Raw genomic sequence first — 18895 nt, forward strand, 5'->3', positions numbered from 1 at the left:
GATGTTCATTGACATGCTAAAGCTCAGCTGCATGCAAGGTAGGCCTCGCTCTATCCCCTTCATCTCGCTCTCTCTTTCCCCTCCTACCTTCTCTCATCTATAATTGATTGCTCCCACTGTACCAACTTCATTTGCTGGCTGTGAATAATGAATGAGACACGGAGTGAAGGCGCTTTTTCTTCTCCACTGGTTTGATACCCGATTAGCCATTTACAGTGTACAGTATCAGTGCTATCCGTGACCCGGCCTGGGGTTCCCAACGTGTGCCACCATGTGAATAAATGCTGCCAAGAAGGTTTGCTCCGTTGTGGGGAATAAAAGACATGAGAAATCTGAGAACATTTTGAAATAATCCCGTTGATTATCACCATTAAGGGACCGGGAACCAAACATAATTTATGAGCAAGCAACAGGCATGTGCTTAAGCGACAAGCATGTTGTTTTAATACATGATTCAAGCATGTGAGGTGGTTGGGTTGTTGCATGGAAATTAGAGCTGCGATTTATGGTGAGTGCATAATTCCCATTATAGCAATCTCACACTCTGTAAGCATCTTCACACACGCACATATGGATGAACATACTACATACAGTACCTCGCACACATTCATACACATGCAAACCCACACACACAGAGACAAACTGTTCTCTGCCGCAGTGAGATGTGCTCTTTTGAGGTGCATGCCATGTGATGCACATACCTCATCTACACAGCTCAATGGACTTTCAAGCTGGGTCCAACACGCACACTCACTCACACTCAACTCACACTTAACCAGAAGTATTAATAGCGTGTTTCAGTTCCACAATGCGCTGCAGAAGTGCAAGCAAAGCAATTCAGAACTCTGGGGCCAAAGATGACGTACCGGTTTTTCTTTTGAGGGGGGTAATGTTACATCAACCAGAGACTCAAAAAAGACACTTCACACTTCCTGGAAGAGCTAGCAGGAGTGGCCTCCCCCCCTCACACACACACACACACACACACACACACACACACACACACACACACACACACACACACACACACACACACACACACACACACACACACACACACACACACACACACACACACACACACACACACACACACACACACACACACACACACACACACACGCACACACACGCACACGCACACACACACACACACATCTCCTGTACTGTGCTCCTGGACTATCCCATACACATGCCCACACACACATATCCTCATTCATTAAAATAAAAGGAGATTTGCTGACACAGACATGCACGCATCAGATAAAAGAGCCACATTGTTTGCAGTCTGCTGTTGGAGAAAGTTGTAACTAACAGAAGGGGCTCGGTGTGGGCAGCAGAGGGCTGACGGCAGAGCAGCTGTCCGACTTTTTGCAACCTGATGGAATGAGCGTGTTTGTGTCTGAAAGAACATTGATAGCGATGTGGAGGAGGTAGACAGCAGTGAGGAGAAGGTGAAGGTTGGGAGTGACGATGATATCTATAGTGATAACATCTTTAGCTTTATCTAAAGTAAAATGCTTAGGTCTGAAAAACGCCAGCATCCTTTTCTTTGCATCTCTCATTCTACTCCTTCCTCTGTCTCTTCTGTTCTTCTGTCTGTGTTTTTCTCTGGCCACACATCTACATTAAATTACATGTCACTTGTTAGACGCTTTATCCAAAGCGACTTACATACTCAATACTGTGGACAATCCCCACAGGAGCAATTTGGGGTGAAGTGTCTTGCCCAGGGACACAACGACATGCTGACTGCAGTGGGGTTTGAACCTGTGTGCCCCTGATCCGAACACCTACACACAACCCACTGCGCCACACGGCTCCACACAATAAAAGAGACAAACCTAACCCAGAGAGACCCTGAGTGTCTGTCTGAACCTCATAGAGTTAGAGACTGTCTGAGTCTGAAGTCTTGAACTGCCGCGGTAGGCAGAGGCACAGTTATGAAGAGAGGTGGAGGAAGGGTTGCGGGAGAAAGGACTAAGAACACAAGAGAGCGTGAGTGCGTGAGAAAAAGAGATGTACTGTAGGGAGCTGGAGGGAGAAAGTAAGAGAGACGAAGGGAGAATAGATGAGCATGAGAGTGTGTGAGAGATAAATAGAGACAGAGCGAGCAGGAGGAGGGGGAGAGTGTAAACAGCAGAAGGTTCACTGGGTTCAGTGTGCAGTAGAGGAGCTGAAAGATGGGCATCAGAACTCAAAGCCCAGGGGGCTGGATAGTGGTGCGTGACTCACATACTCATGCATATATTCACACACACGCACGCACGCACGCACGCACGCACGCACGCACACACACACACACACACACACACACACACACACACACACACACACACACACACACACACACACACACACACACAAATGCACATAGAAACATTCAAATGCTATTTTAATTCCAAACATGAACTATTACACACACAAACCCCAGGGAGACATAAATAATAGAGCCATAGGAAAAGTGTGACATAATGACACCGTTGTATCTCTTTATTACAGTACCACCTAACAAATCTTCGTACGAATCCTCTTACGTATGGAAAGTAAAACGTTTTAAATATTTTCAGGTAATTCCTCTAAAATAGAATTAAACATTTAGAGATTACATAAATAATGCCATGTCTATGCTGTGGCATTTGTTGTGTTTACTCACAACATTGTCTCATTTCTTCACAGAGAAAAAACACGAGATATATTTGGCGTATATATCTACATGTCATCCGAACCATTTAACTGTGCGGTTAAATTGTTGAAAATTATCTGACAATGACTAATATCCAGAAGAAAAATGAAGTTCACTGCTGTATATCAGTGGCACGGCTCAGCATGACGAGTTAAACCGATACTGTCAGTCACCAAGTCCAAGCAGCCTGTTTTCTCCACATGAGTCAGACACTGAAAACACTGCACACTTGCAAAACTGACATCACAAACCATCATGGTAACTCAAAACTGATGTTTCCAAGTGCACACTTTCACAGCTCGTCCACAGAGACGCAGAACACAAAATTACATATCAAAAGAGCTGTGCCTATTTCAAATTTCAGACCTTTTTCAAATAACTACATAATCAGAGAGAGTAGAGAGACGACAAACAACTGAGACATGACATATTACATTGAGCTGGGTGCTATCAGAACATTTTAATAACATAACAGGTAGATACAACTGTAGTATTGACTGTAGTTGTATTGGAAATATGTCTGCTTTCAAAGAAGTTGTCACGTTTGAAGTTGCCTTCTTTACAAAGTCTGCATGAAAAAGCTTTTTTTCACACAATAGGTTGTGCATCTTGCAGCAGAAGCAAGCACAATCCTAACAACTTTCTGTGTCACATTGGCTAATTAACACCTTGACAGAGCTGTGTGCTCCGTTCCCTGAGAACAAAGGCATTGCTCCTGCCGTCTCTCCGTCCTACCACATTTAGCACTTTGATAATGTCTAACAGAGAGGCTGAGAGGCACAAGTTGGAGCACTGGCAGGCAGGTGTGCATATTCCTGCATTTGGCACTTGGATGTCTGTTGCCATGGTGACCCCCAGAATATCCCCGTGCAGCACAATGAGATATTTTTAATAAAGTTTGAGGGCTTTGACTTCAATGTCTGGTGCGTCTGTGAAGATGTGAAGTGGAGAACTTTTTTTTTTGTCTGTCACTGAGGCTTTGTTTTGATCCTTAGAGAAAATCCTACATCTTATGTCAGTTTATGTCTCCAACTAAAGTGTAACATGGAGGAAAAGGGAATACTTACTAGTGACAGTGTGTGCGTGTGGATGTTAATACATGTGTCAGTGAGTCTGTCCTCATGTGTGTGTGCATGCGCAAATGTGTATATTTACCACAGTATGACTCACAAGCCACATCAGAGACTGTGCTGCAGAAAATTGAGACAACACAGTTTCAAAGAGGAAGCCAGCACTGATAGAGCTGAAAGAGCAACAGGCACTACACACACACACACACACACACACACACACACACACACACACGCACACACACACACACACACACACACACACACACACATACACACACACACACACACACACACACACACACACACACACACACACACACACACACGCGTGCATTCACACTTATGTACAAGCACACAATAACACTGTGTAACAGTTGCTGGAAATCCCCTTTTTGTTTAGCTGAATGAATTAAACTTGGGAGTATCAGAAACCTGAAATCCAAAAGTTTCATTTATCCAAGAAACATTTAATCAACTAGCATACTTCATCTGTAACATTTCAGAAAAATACTTGATCTTACAGATATTGACACCAAGTATTAATGACATAATACTCAATAATGGAGGTGTAAAGTCCTTTTTGTTTTGCTGAGTGTTTGTCGATGGACTCATGTCCTCATTGCACGCAGAATGTGCTTCTTGAGTGTGAGCTAAAGTGTAATTCACAATCTTCCCCAGCAGATGTCACTGTTGACTCACCAATTAGTTTAGGATAAGAAACCTTGCTGGAATGCACGTAACAAAGGCCAATTAGTTCGTAGATTACCCACAGAATGGAAACGGAACAAGGCATTAATATTTCATTTTATATTTCACTGTCTCCTTGTAGTCCCATAGAGTCTGCAATGAGTTTTCAACAATATTAGTGGCCAGACGAGAGCAGCCTCCTCCAGCTGAAGTGTGATGTAACTTGTAGTTAGAAACATCTTATTAGGTAAGGGGGAGTCAGGACCTGCAAGAATCCAAGCTGCTAAGTGCCAATTAACCCCCAATGTGTGACAGTTACAGTGTGAGTCTGCGTTTTTGTGGGAACATGTGCATGCTTGCGTGTGTTTGTTTATAAATGTCTTCAAGCTAGTGCGTGTGTGAGGTTGATTACATGTTAGTACATGCTTACAGTAAGTGTGCTGTTGCAGAAACATCTTAACAAAACCAAAAGGAGATTGATTTCAAAGGAAAGGAACATCATTTTGGGAGACATTCTGCTGTTTTAATACTATTTTGAATACATCATTAAGGACATACAGCACTTTCTAAATGTAATTGTTTAGAAGTTGAAGGGAGGCTGTGCTGCTATTTTCCAGAAGATTAGTGAACACACTGTCCATAAGGCTGCTAGATTAAAAAGACACAGAAATGCCAGAGAATTTACACAATAAAATGGATTTCCAACAACCTGATGATATCTCAGAGTTTATTGATGGTTTTCTAATAATCCATTAATTAACAATAAGTGACTTTAAACCAGGGGTCTCCAACCTTTCTTCATCTGAGAGCTACTTTCAAAAAATGAAAGTGGCCAAGAGCTACTTGCATCACATCGCTTACATTTATTCACATAGCCCTCATCAGTTGAATTAAGCTATACTTTTGTACACGTGTGAAATTGCAATACCTAAAGCTTATCAAAAATAAGGTCCAAGAAAACGAAGATTTCTCACATATTATTATGGCCCACATAATAAGTACATCACTGAACATTCACATAAGTGTCCTTAATCACCACCTTACAAGCATTTCACTCTTTTGTTAGTGAGATGAATGGCACTGCATGCAGTCCACCATAGAGGTGTATGCTGGACCCACTTAGGTTCACTTAATAGAGTCATTTAAATGTTCATCAGTCGGTCTTGTTCTGTATTTAGATTTCATTCATGTCAGAAAAAGCTGCTTCACAAAGGTATGTAGAACAGAACCAAATAAAGCAGACATTTTCAGTGCTGCTTGGTGAATGTTCTTATAGTTTTCTGGGTCTACAAGGCTCCAGAAATGTTGTGAGTTTTGCTGAGACTTAAGCTGAACATTATTTTGGAGATCTCCACAGGATTGACACTGAACAGTTGTTCAGCCATCTTTTTCTTCTTCTTCTTCGTCTTGACATTCAATTATAAACCATAATAAATCAATTGTATAGGTCTAGCCTCCCTATATCTGTGTGTGAAAATGGTTCCATTCTCAAAAACAAAAAACTAATACTTCTGCAGTCTAGCTGCAGCTTCTAGCTACGGTCTTCTGTTAAAAAAAAGACACTGAATGTCTTGAATGTGGCATCACACACATGACTTGAGTCTGAAAACAGCAGGAGTATTTACAATAGCATTATAAAAACAAAAATAGTGCATGTGGGTGCACACTTACATTATCTGTCTTACTGTTACATAAATCCCATGAATGTATGAGATTAAGTTAGCTTCATCATATCTCAATCAGTGATTAAGTGAATAATAAAGTTTCTATCGGGTCACTATCAGCCTGTCACTCATTATTTTCAGGGAGGGGGCGGGGTTTGGAGGAACGGAGAGGAGACGGTGATCGCGGAAGCTTTCCTCCTGCCTTCACAAACTTTACACAAGTATTTATCAACTGAAAATAGCAAGAGGACATTCATACTCTGCAATCCAAGACTTGATTAAATCCACCAAAAACCTGACATGACGATAACGAGTGTTTTTCAAAAAACACAAATCCCTCCCTGTGTGTCTCTGAGGCGCAGCGACAGGGCCTGATTCAGAGCGGGTCATTCTGCTGTTGGTTCTGGACTGGTGTTGGTGGAGAAAGCAGACTGCTTCGTGTGTGATGTCGCTGTGCTGCTGTCACGTCTGTTCCTTGATCTCTGCGTCACCGACCATTTGATATTCATGTGACAGAAAAAATTCTAAAATAAAAAAACGTTATGGTCCAGCCGCGGCCGAAAAATCAATAAGCAACCTTACTACGCTATAATCGATAATCGAGCGGCGAGCTACTGAAAAGCTGCCCGCGAGCATAGCTCGCGATCGACGTGTTGGAGAGCCCTGCTTTAAACAGTTAAAGGGAACCCCATCATTGAGAGCACTAGTCAGCCTTTGAAAATAGTTGATCATATATTTTGTGGCTTTGGAGAAGTTTAATTGTTGTATTATTAAGCATTTAAGCGATAGTTTGTCTCTGGTTGGCAATGTTGGTCAGTCTGTCCACCACTTCTGTCTCGACTGAAATGTCTTTATAACAATTTGATTGTATTGATTAAAAGCTATTGAGTCAATTTCTGTTTTTATCTAAGGTCCATTGATCATTTAATCTTAAGACTTCCACCACTTTCAGTTTGTTGCCATCACCAGGCCACAATTGTTACATTTCCCAATACTTTAATTCATGAACAAATATGTGCAAAACAAATCAAATCTCATCAGCCTCAGCTGCACTTTTTGTTAAGTCATACATTAGAAAATGTAGAATGCTAATGGTCTGAACTAAGATGGTAAAAAAAAGCTACATTCTGTACCTGCATTTGCATGTTATCTTTGCCACTATTTGCATGGTGGTGTTAGCATTTAGCTCAAGTCACCGCTGTGCCAATAACTGCAGTTACTACAGAGCCATATTGCTTTCAAATCTTTCAGGAGTTCCCCAACTGAATGTAAGTGCAATAATACATTCCTGGAATACTTTTTTTTACAGTAAAAATGCCATTATTTAAATCGTACTATTAGAAAATGTCATTGTTAAAGAGAACATTTGAAGAATTAAGAGAACGAACGCGTTCAAAAATAAAGCCTAAATGATTTTACATTTCATATAATGTATAGTGTAGCATGGTGAAAATAAGTCAAGTAAATGTATAATTTTCCTTTACATCTATGCTTAGACAGACTGTGATGATTTATTTTTATGCTGCAACTCTTCTCCTATCAAACTAAAGCTTTCATCCCACAACAAAGTGAATAAATAAATACATACAAATGTATAAAGCAAAGATGATGGTTGAGACGTGAGGGTTAATTCCTGGTATATTCCTTCACATTATGTAAAAAGCCTATACACTTCCTGATCCTGTTGACCCCCTTGTTGTAACCACTTGGTACAGGCCACAATGCCGTAGCCCACTTTCACTCTCCCCCCGTCCCTAAGCTGCACAGCTCTCTACAACCCTCTCAGCCTGTCTGACAGAGAGAGCAAGAAAGCGTGTGTATGTGTGTGTGTATTTGTGTGTGTGAGAGACACAGAGAGGCAGCCGAGATGAGTGTGAAGCAGTGAGAGGGAAAACCTAGAAAGAAACAGTGAAGGCGATCAGAAAGGGGGGAGGGAGACAGTGAAGACAGCCAAAAGGCAGACCACAGAAGAAGAAAGAGAGACAAGGGGACGGAGAAGAAAGTGTAATGTGGATGTACTATGTCTGGTAGTCCTGGGACCAAAGTCAAGAGATGCAATGACTAGATGACCAGCCACTTCACACATCAGCATCCTGTCCTGGAGCCCTGACAGGAGGGGAGAAACACACACACACACACACACACACACACACACACACACACACACACACACACACACACACACACACACACACACACACACACACACACACACACACGCAAAGGCAAGTCAATCTCTGCAAGCACTCCAGATCCACTGGACCATGTCTTCTACCGGGTCAACCATCCACAACAAGCGTCTGGCATGTAAGTAACCACCAGTATTAATAGACATGTAACTGAAGAGAAAGTGATACCAAGCAGACTTACAGTACTGTTGAGGGATTGACTCTGCATTGTTGTTCTAATTAACAAGTAATGGTTTTTTCTATACATGGGGCAGCTATTTAGTTCATTCAATTCCCACAGTTCTGACCCTTTGAAAATGTTTGCATTTGGCAAGGCAAGGCAAGTTTATGTATATAGCACCTTTCAACACAAGGCAATTAAAAGTGCTTTACAAAAATGAAAGACATTAAGAGCATTAAGAAATAGTGCAGCAGAAACATATTATAAAATGGCATTTTAAATCACTCACGCAATGAAAAGTTAATATTTAATTATTATGCAAAGGGTATTCATTCCCTACTTATGTGTTTAGCAATACGTAAATCACCACTATTCACAACAAAACAGTTAACTGTTCATGATAGTTCAGCATAAGTAAGCTCCCTAATAGGATAACAGCTCATTATTAGCTGTACATTATGTTATACACACTGTAGGTAATGCATGGCTGTTACATCTTTTAATTATAATTGTCTATGGGTCCTGATTTTGAAAGCTTCCCCCCGATGTTCCATTATATTATTACTCACTCAAAAAACACATGTTCAATGAATCCATTAACTTCTCGTTCAGCTTTTAACCAAGCCTTACTAGCAAATGAAATAGTCCGTAATAATAATCACAGCTATTGGACTTTTCTTTGTAACATCATTTGACAGCCTTGATGTTGATGTTACAGTGTTGATGCAGATGCGGTGTAATCACAGTGAAGGGATAACAACTCCTTCTACTAAGCTACAGGAAGAAGGTCTTTTTATAGAAACAGGGAAGACAGGCTAACTGCTACCTGCTTGCCAGAGAAACATTGTCTTGCTTTCTAATTGAGCACATTATTTCACAAGAGTTTCTCTCTGTGAAGAATCCTTTGATATGTTGCCATACTACTTGCTGCTTTAATGAATTTGTGTCTGTACTGTACATGTGAGTGTTTGTCAATGTGTGCAGAGAAGAGGTAGAGCACTACACATGATCTCTGTGGAGACTGCTGAAAGCCCTGTTATGGCTGACCTAAATCGGGAACAGTGGGCATTGCTGGAGGTCATCTTTGCATTTAGCTCCAAGTGAAGTGCCTTAATGGCTTTGGGAATGGGAATGGGAAATGCCCTGGGAATATTCAATCAGATCAGACATCGCGGAGTGTGTGTTCAGACAAGGTTCAAGATATGATAACAGCACCGGGATCACACTGTAGAAACCTGAACATGAGAGTAACGTAACAATGCAGACTTCATTTGAATGAAGTATTTGAATGAATAACTTCCTGCAGTGTACCATAGTATGTAAATGATGAAGGCCGGTCTTGTGAGAATAGGTGGTATCATAAACGAGCTGCCTGGATTTTCTGTCTACTACACAGCTGTGTGTTTATGGATACATGAGAGTGGGAGGTGAGGGGAGTGGGGAAGCATGGTAGGGGGATGTGGCTGTTGTGGTGCAGTGATCTCACTCATACAGTAAATGATTTATGCTTGATGGTCTGCTGTGGCCAGCGCGGGAGTGATTGGCTCTGTAAATAATAGCAGGAACACCTAAAAATGATGCTTCTGTATACTGCTGAGAGCCGGGTGACACCATCATCGGCCCCTTCCTTACTGTAGGAGAGGAGGGGAGGAGTCTGAGATAGATGGGCTGTCAAATGGGACTGGCCATGCAGTGCAAATGCCTTCCTAGCTCTTTCACTCTCACACACACAAACACCCAGTCTTTCTGTTCTCTTCAAACAGAGAGATGATCATGGGATTTCTTTCCATTCGCCACAGGGGGACTGAACGCTTCACCATGTGACTCTTTGGTTCAATAGGAACATTTGTTTCCTGCTTCCTTTGCAGTTCCCAGAACTCTTGATGTATTATTTCCGCATTAGAATGACACAGAGCAGCTAATGATGCATGTATTCAGTTAGATGTTTTCATTAGTGAAAAGTTGCTGATAAGGTAGAAAGACAGAAGACAACGTAGAGAAACACATGCACACTGCATGATGGGGCAACAATAAAACATGACAGAAACTGGTGTGTAATTCAGCACATTTTAAAAGAAATATAAGACTAGCCGTGTGGATTATTGGGAGCAGAGGAGTGGAACTAGCTAACGGATCAGACTGTGAAAGAATAATCAGAAGGATAAAAACATCATGTGCTTCAGCTCAACTGTCACCTCTGGCCCTGGCCCCCCACCTCCCACCCACCTCTACATCTTGTATTAGATTCCTAGACATAAAGAAATGCTTGTGGTCTGGTCAACAGCAAGCAAAGTGGAAATGCCTGAAAGAGTAGGAATTAGGAAATGTGCAAACAAAGAGAATAAAGAAACGTGAAAAAAAAGGTTTCTTGCAGCTCTTCAATGAAAGCCAATGAAATGCCTTCTATTCAGTGCGCTTTTGCCCTGACTCACAACAAATGCACATAATGCATGGCTTCTCTGCATCCTTGTTTGTGTCAGTATGAGACTTAGCTGAGGTAAGCAGACTCTCACAGCTCTTTGCCTAAAATCACTGACACTACAGCTACTTTCTAGCGGGAATGATGCACAGCGGGATCAGGTTGCATAACACCACATTCTCATTTCTCATCAACTCCTTTCTTCCTTCCTTTCCTACAAACTCAGCCAACACAATCATTGGTTTCATGATCGTGCACGACAATACAGTAATTATAGGGTGTGCAGTTGAAGGATTGCAACATTATTATGTAACAATAAGCCCTAGGTAATTATGGTTCAGTGTAGGCTGAGAGGTTTCTGGGTAGGGGGCATAGGTCATGTGACAGATCATAAGTGTTATGGAATTTCAGAGAGCAGCTCTAAATCTCGTCTTTCTTTGTCTTTTTCTTTGGCGTGAGATGAGAAAAACAGAAGCCTCTACAATGAAAAGATCTTCTTCCTCGTTGAGTGCGTACACTGGAATGAGAAACAGGTCCACAAGTCGAAGCATGTTTATCCTCAACTGCTACTCCAAATTCATCTTACAATTATGTCATATGGAATTTTGCCATATTGAGTTTTTTCCATATGGCAAACGTTTATTAAAGGTGGGGTAGGTAAGTTTGAGAAACCGGCTCGAGATACACCTTTTTGTTATATTCCATGGAATGCTCTTAACATCCCGATAGCAATGAATATCTTAAGTGCTTTGACAAAAAATCCATAAAAAAATGTCATCGCTGGAAGCCGTAGTACTGTAAAAAGCACGACCAATCATCTGTGCACAAACTTATCTCGTGCCCTCATTGGTCATGTGCGCGTTCGTGTGTGTTGGTGTTGGCTCTGTAAGGAAGTGGGAGATTTTTTCCGGCTGTGTATTTTCAAATTCTAGCGATCTCGAGCTGGTTTCTCCAAAATTACCTACCCCACCTTTAACTACTTAGATACATATCATTTAATATCTAACTTGATTCATGCAAAAACAGTTTTTCCCATTAATGACCTAGACTGTGGCGCCCCACCATGGTCTATTTTTTACCGTCACAGTTTCATATATTGGGCTATATGAATAAACTTTGATTGACGATTGGCCGATTGATAAGGAACCCAAAATGTTTTTTTTTACTTCTTGACGGTTAGCTGTCTTGCCCTTGCCAAACACATTCTTCTCTGAGACTCTTAGGAAAACAAAACTGCTACAGTGCTTCAGGGTAATCATCAGCAGAGTTTGAGATAAAACACTGCCAGGCCACTTCTTGCACTGAGCCGTCATACTGAATTATTAATTCTATGGTTTTATTTTCAAATAATGATGTTTTTTAGTGCAGTGTCAGCAGTCATTCACATACAATGTAGAACCTTCCAAGGAGCCTAGTCCCTCATCTCACCGCTCTATATTTAATTGAGTTATGTAATAATAGTATTTATGGGCTCTGCCTATCACCCTGAGGCCAACACTTCAACAACAAATAAACAGTACATTATCAAAGCCAATTTCAGCTCTTTGACACACCTGTAGTTTGTCACTCCTTCATGTGAATTGAGCAACCTAAAAATGGAAGTTCCCCTTTTACATAACACATTTTCCATTTGTCTTTGTGCGCACAAACCAGTGAACGAATTACTAGCTGGCAATCCCTGTTTATACTGGATTTTATTAATAAGCGAATTATATCTGTTCCTTTCCAGCAGTCATACAGATTGTTGGCAGTTAATAACCCCTGTCAAAATGAAAGGATTCCCCCTTGGAGGCTAGGAACGCCATCTGGGTCTCACACAGAGTATGGTAGTAATGCAAACCTAACCAATTTGCATGGAGACCTCCTACATGTCTCCCACAGCAGGGTTTTAGAAAAAACCTAGTGGTTATATCTGGATGAGTCAGCTTTTAACATACATGTTTTTCTTCCACGCTGTGACAGATGGAGACATGTTGCTGAGCTTGTGCGTGGGTTGAGCATGTCCACTGGCAATTTAAGTAGCACAATTAGATTTTTAGAGAAAGAGACAAAGAGAGAGAGAGAAAGACCACCCCATAAGGCCAGCAGGCAAAGCTGAAGTTTACGTAAACTGTACGGTTTCATCATCAGGAGCCGTTGCTGTAACGGCCTGAAGTTACTGGTGTATTTGTCTCAAACTGCCCAGTGCTAATGCCTGCTGAATGATCATAGACACACGGCCGGTGGCATTGAGATAGGATGGCAGGGGATTCTGGGATGTAGGCATGTTGAGGTTAAGGGTCTCCCTCAAGAGTATGTCTTTTAAATATGATTACTACCTTGATCTGTTATGTCAAGAACAATGCACATAATAGTCACGGGTTGCTCAGTCAAGCTGTTCTGCTAGATAAACAGGACAGGCTTGGCCAGTGGACTTATGTAATGGACTTTTGCCTAGACACACTAGGGGTGAGTGCTACTGTTTTTTAGTAATGGATCTATTGCTCATTAATACTTTTCCCACTTCTCCAGTATGAGATTTGGTTCTAAAATCAAATCTAAAATCTAAATAAATAGATCAAAATCAAATAAATGCTTTAGAAACCAACTGGCTTACAGTATCAATGAACCAAGAAAAACATCAGATAGATTACGAGCCGCCCCCATAATTATAGACGGACAGAAGGGTGACCAATTATAGGGAAATACATCAGATGTCTTGTTTGGTTGCCAATCATATATTAAAATGAGAGTAGAATAGAAATGAATAAAACAATATATGAGAAAAAAAATCTATTTGACCAAAGCTGGATTTGTTGCTTTACTCCACAATTGCAACTCAAAGCAGGGTTGCAAATGCAGCTGAAGGTTTGGTGAACTGTTGCCATGAATACCAGTACCAACAGCAATTACATACATGTCTCAGCATGTTCAGCCTTATCATTGCATCTAGTTTGATCAGTGGCAATCAAAGTAGTTACTTTCATGTCTGAACACTGTACAGCTGAAATATCAGCCAGAGGGACTGTGCCTGTCCCTGCCTTCACAGACAGCTTGAATCATGAAGTGAACACATGATAGTGAACACAAACCCCTCCAAGGCTGTGGAAGCGTGACTGACAGACTTGTTGGGTCTCCAGAGATCGACCTTAACTACAGTATATAAAGAGAACATCTGGGTCAAACTGTTTGTTTTCGTGAATGTTGTTACTGTACCATCTGCTGGCATCACATGTAATAAACATGTTATTAATGCTAACTTGATACACGTTTCACACAAAATGAGCATTAACTAAATGCATCCCAAAAGCATGAATGCATAAGCACAGTCTGATACGGTTTGAGTGAACATGCTCGCACTATATTCATACACGCCGTCACACATACACACACACACAAACATTAAACACTGGTGACATGTGTCAAAGTGTCAGCTCGTGAAGCCCAGTGGGAGAAGGCACAGTGTGTTCTCAGGAGGACGGTTACACAACCATAGCTGGTCAGAATGACAGAGGTCGATGCTGGAGGTAGATCTGAGGACAGATGCTCTCTTGTTTTTCACAGCATGCCTGCATTGTCACGCATTAAAATAAATCCTAGTAATGTCACACAATGGAATCAGGGGATCTTCAGAGATTTACACGGTTTGCGGCAGCTGACTCTTTCTTATCCTTTCTTTTTCTGCTCATACACTTGAGTATGCTAACACCAAGTGACTGTAATGACAGCTCAAAGATAGAACTTGAGTAAAGGGCATGTTGAAAGCACATGTTCTACAATCCAATGCAAACACCCTGAGGGCCAATCAAAAGCAATAGCTAATCGTGGGAAATGTCAGGACTTGAACAGAGCATTTACAGTACTTTCAGATAATATATTACCTTGTTGTTTAGAAACCACACCTGTTGACAGCATTTGGCACACAGTTGTTTAGAAACCAAACCTGTTGACAGCGTTTGGCACACAGTTGTTTAGAAACCAAACCTGTTGACAGCGTTTGGCACACAGTAGGCAAACATGTTTAAAACCTTCCTAGAGTCTAGATTTATTTGATTACAGATTTTGTTTTGCATTGTATGATTTAATTGATAGTGCTAAGTATAATTAAGAGGGAGGGGGAATAACGTTTTCTGTGAAGTGCACAATAGAATGATGACTAAGGCAAAAGGGAGGGGGAATATGCCGTTCATGATGGCTGCCTTTTAACAGTGGTGTATCTAACATCTGACACTTTAGGTGAAAGTTCCTTAATGAAATGTCAAATATACAGATGTATATCTTTTTTTATAACTGCTTTAAAGTGTTTTTTTGCATTAGGAAAAAAGACCTCTTAAAAGCACAGTTGCCTCGCAGTCATGTGAAACAGGACAGCGGCTGTGCAACTTTGCTTTATGGACTTTCTGGGAATAACACAAGTAAAGGAACAGAAACTAAATGAAGCTAATTTCAGTGAAATGCAGACAAATACATAAAACAACGGAAATCTGTAAAAAGAGAATAAACTGAAATTATTTTAATGGTTTTTTCTTTGTGTCTGTTTTGGGTGGTCAGCGGAGACCGACAACTCTCAGCGGGTGTTGGACAACGATTCTGCTCAGAACTTGAAGCGAAAAGAGAGACAGCACTTTTTTGAAGACGTATACCAGCATGACGTGGACAACAACTTGCCCTCTGCTCACCTGCAGGTCAGCTTTAGGAAACGTGAGTAACTGTCCAGTCTTGGGGGCATAAATACTGTTTTTGTTGATAGAAATAGGAAAAAAAGGTGAAATGTGTGTTAAGTCAAAACTAATGGAAAACTGTGTTAAACATTGAAAGTTTAAATTTGGCAAACTACTTTCAGGTTTCAAATACATTAACAGCCATTGTTAGCAGTGTTTACTTAATTAAAAACAACAAGAAAGACCTGAACATTTGCAAACCTGTGGTCTGTGGGCCAGCAACAAAAAAAAATGGTGATATGTATTTCTTTTGACTTATACCAAAGTGTGTATTCATGTTATATACTGTAAGCTCTTCTGTCTGTAAACGCAGCCCCTATGGGAAGTATCTCTTCTATGGAGGTTAATGTGGACGTCTTGGAGCAGATGGACCTGATGGACATCTCTGATCAGGAGGCCCTGGACGTGTTTCTAAACTCAGGAGCAGACGAGGGAGCGCTGGCATCTCCACTACCAGGTGATCAGATGGCCTCTGAGCCGCAGTCACATACTGCTACTGTACTTTTCTTAAGCCTACTGTACTTTCTTGCACTATGTACATCTTCTTTTTTATATATATCCTGGCTTACTTGAAGTAAACGGTTATTTTGTGTTTTCTTTGTTAATTATGGAGTCTTCTTGCATTTCAATGTGTGAGTTTTTTTATACCTCGGGACTGTGGGAAACAGTATCTCGATCTTTCTGTGTGTACAAACATATTTTGAGATTGACAATAAAGTTGACTTTGACTTAATGTAATGAAGTTTCACATGAAGGTATTACAGAAGCAGGCAAATAAACAAAACACAGAGACTTCCATGAGTAAAAGTAAGATACGTTTCTTCATTTGGATGTCTATAGTTTTGTACGATATTTAGGGTGCAATAGTACAAAACAGTCTGGAATCTCTCTTTTCTCTACCTTTGCAATCCTTTTTTATGGGAGAAACCTGATCAGCATGGTTGACCTGGCTGTGATTTGCTGCACTCTTTATAATCGTCTGTTGAAACTCTAAACTAGTTTGCGTATTTGGCTATTCGATACAAACAGTATTTTCTTAAGATATAGAATGAATTTGTGGATTATCAAAACTGGAGTCAGCTGCTAAACAGCTTTGCAGCATTTGATTTGGGAAGTACATTTCCTAATACACAGATATCCGCACCCTTTCAGCAGACTGAATACCTTAATTCCTTGCATCAGTGAATCTTTAATATGGGAAACAATAAATCAATGACACAACAGATCAGCAGGTCTCCCTTGAAAAAGAGATCGATGATCTCAATGGGATTCACCTGGTTAAATAAAGGTTTGAAATGAAATGAAATGAAACAACACAACACACTGACAGAACCGGTGCAGACATGTCCTAACCGCTTCTGTTTACAGACTTGGAGGATGAAGAAGAAGAAGATGAGGAGGATGACGATGCAGAGGTTGTGTACAGGGAGCGAGCACCTTTGAAGCAACAAGATGAAGTTCAGCGCGGATCAAAGTTTCGCATGTCCTCTACATCATCTGGTTCGAGTGACACCAGCGGGGGTGGAGCCGACACACCTGTGATCCAGTCGGACGACGAAGAAGTCCATGCCGACACTCTGCTACTAACCTCTGTTCCCCACACGAGGGATGAAGAAACAGAGGAGGAAGACGAGGAGGAAAAATGCCTTGCCACTAAATCTCCATAAAGACTGAGTTTTACTCTCTGTAGAGATACTTGAGTTCAAACATTTTTTAAATGCCATCCTTATTTGTGGGGAGAACCCTGGCATGGTTGTCCTCGCTCTTATTTGCATTTACATTTTCTTGAATCTTTCCCTGATTATATTGGATTTTCTTTACAACTTAAAATCAATTTTCCTAGTAAGTGTTAAACACTGTATTTAATTCAACCTGGTCTCACCAGAATGCGTGACTCCACCACGACTCCTTAACACCGGTGCGTGGTGGAGTCACGCATTCTGGTGAGACCAGGTTGATTTCATTACTGTAATGTTTAAACTGTTGAAGTAATGATCTTTCAAGTTTCCTGTTTGCGTGTGTGTACTTTGAGTGAGTCACTGTGAGTCATCCCTCTTCTATATTATGACATATTCTGGCTGGGATTCTACATTGAGAGCATACCTCTCAAAGGAGTTCCCAACCTTACAGTGAGAATTAAAAACATGAAAGACTTTAACCCGAAAGGTCTTTGGCTGCATGCCTTGAAGAGATTCTGATTGGAAGGAGAAACAATGGCAGTTTACAGTGAATATCAAACTCTGTTTAATATGATCAAAATGAATCATGTCAGCAACAGTGAACGTAACCCCCCCCAAAACTTGAATTTCGTTTTTGTGTGTGTGTGTGTGTGTGTGTGTGTGTGTGTGTGTGTGTGTGTGTGTGTGTGTGTGTGTGTGTGTGTGTGTGTGTGTGTGTGTGTGTGTGTGTGTGTGTGTGTGTGTGTGTGTGTGTGTGTGTGTGTGTGTGTGTGTGTGTGGTGTGTGGTGTGGGTGTGGGTGTTTTAGGGTGTGGTAAATACTACACAGGATTATACAACAGGATTGCCTTGGTGAACCTACGCTATTTTCAAAACATCTTTTTCACAGTTTTGGTCATGATGTGAGTCTTTCTCCCTCTTGTACATCTTGCTATGCACTTAATAAAAATCTGAATTGACTTATTATAGATACTGTATTGTTTTGCCTTTGCTGTCTCTCTTTATTTTGGACTCTCTTTTTGGAGCCCTTCTTCCAAAAATATGTTGGTACCAATAATGCTTATGAGGTCTTTGTACTATATTGCTTGCTTTCTTCACAATTTTTCTTCAACACTTGCCCTCGCTAACATCTCTGTTAATGAGCTAGTAGATTATTTAATTTAATTTGTTTTAATGTTATAGATGCCATTGCTCCCACTAAGGTAAACGAAGTGTCTTGCTAGAAAATATCTCCATGGAGAAACGCCTTGACCATGAGAACAGAAAAAAGAGTGTAGAAAAGCTGAACGCAGGTGGCGAAAAACAAATCTCCATGTTCATTTTGAAATCTATAAAGAGAGACTTGGCTTTTATAATTTGGAATTGAAAAATGCACGACAGTCTTTCTTCTCTGAGATCATTGCCAAAAACAAAAACAATGCACGTGCCTTGTTTGCTATACCGTCGACCGACTAACAAACCCCCCAGTGTCAGTAGCCTCTGAACTTCTATCCACCAGGGCCTGTAATGACTTTGCCTCCTTCTTCACTGACAACATTCAGAAAATCAGACAAGCAGTTGTCCCTGTGTCCACTTAAAATCAATTCAAACACCATGACACAATTCCATCTCATTAAAGACCTACAGTAGAAGACATTAT

General features: G+C 40.9%; 1 protein-coding gene across 2 annotated transcripts; it reads left to right on the top strand.

The window, feature by feature from the left end:
* On the top strand, positions 1-17914 carry LOC117479399 (dysbindin-like). 2 transcript variants are annotated; one of them, XM_034126351.1, is made up of 4 exons: positions 1-38; positions 15409-15558; positions 15892-16035; positions 16947-17914. In XM_034126351.1, the coding sequence occupies exons 1-4, from the start codon at positions 2-4 to the stop codon at positions 17243-17245; spliced, it is 630 nt and encodes a 209-aa protein (XP_033982242.1). In that variant the 5' UTR covers position 1; the 3' UTR covers positions 17246-17914. The 2 variants fall into 2 exon arrangements, with proteins under 2 accessions (XP_033982242.1, XP_033982240.1); XM_034126349.1 differs by lacking the exon at positions 1-38 and adding an exon at positions 7792-8417.
* The last annotated feature ends 981 nt before the right edge of the window (positions 17915-18895 follow it).

Source organism: Trematomus bernacchii, unplaced genomic scaffold, assembly GCF_902827165.1.
Source record: "Trematomus bernacchii unplaced genomic scaffold, fTreBer1.1, whole genome shotgun sequence".
NCBI lineage: Eukaryota > Metazoa > Chordata > Actinopteri > Perciformes > Nototheniidae > Trematomus > Trematomus bernacchii.

Coding starts and splice junctions, on each gene's coding strand:
- LOC117479399 (XM_034126349.1), top strand. CDS start 8,375: ATGTCTTCTACCGGGTCAACCATCCACAACAAGCGTCTGGCAT. Junction 8,418..15,408: donor CCACAACAAGCGTCTGGCAT/GTAAGTAACCAC, acceptor TTGGGTGGTCAG/CGGAGACCGACAACTCTCAG. Junction 15,559..15,891: donor GCAGGTCAGCTTTAGGAAAC/GTGAGTAACTGT, acceptor CTGTAAACGCAG/CCCCTATGGGAAGTATCTCT.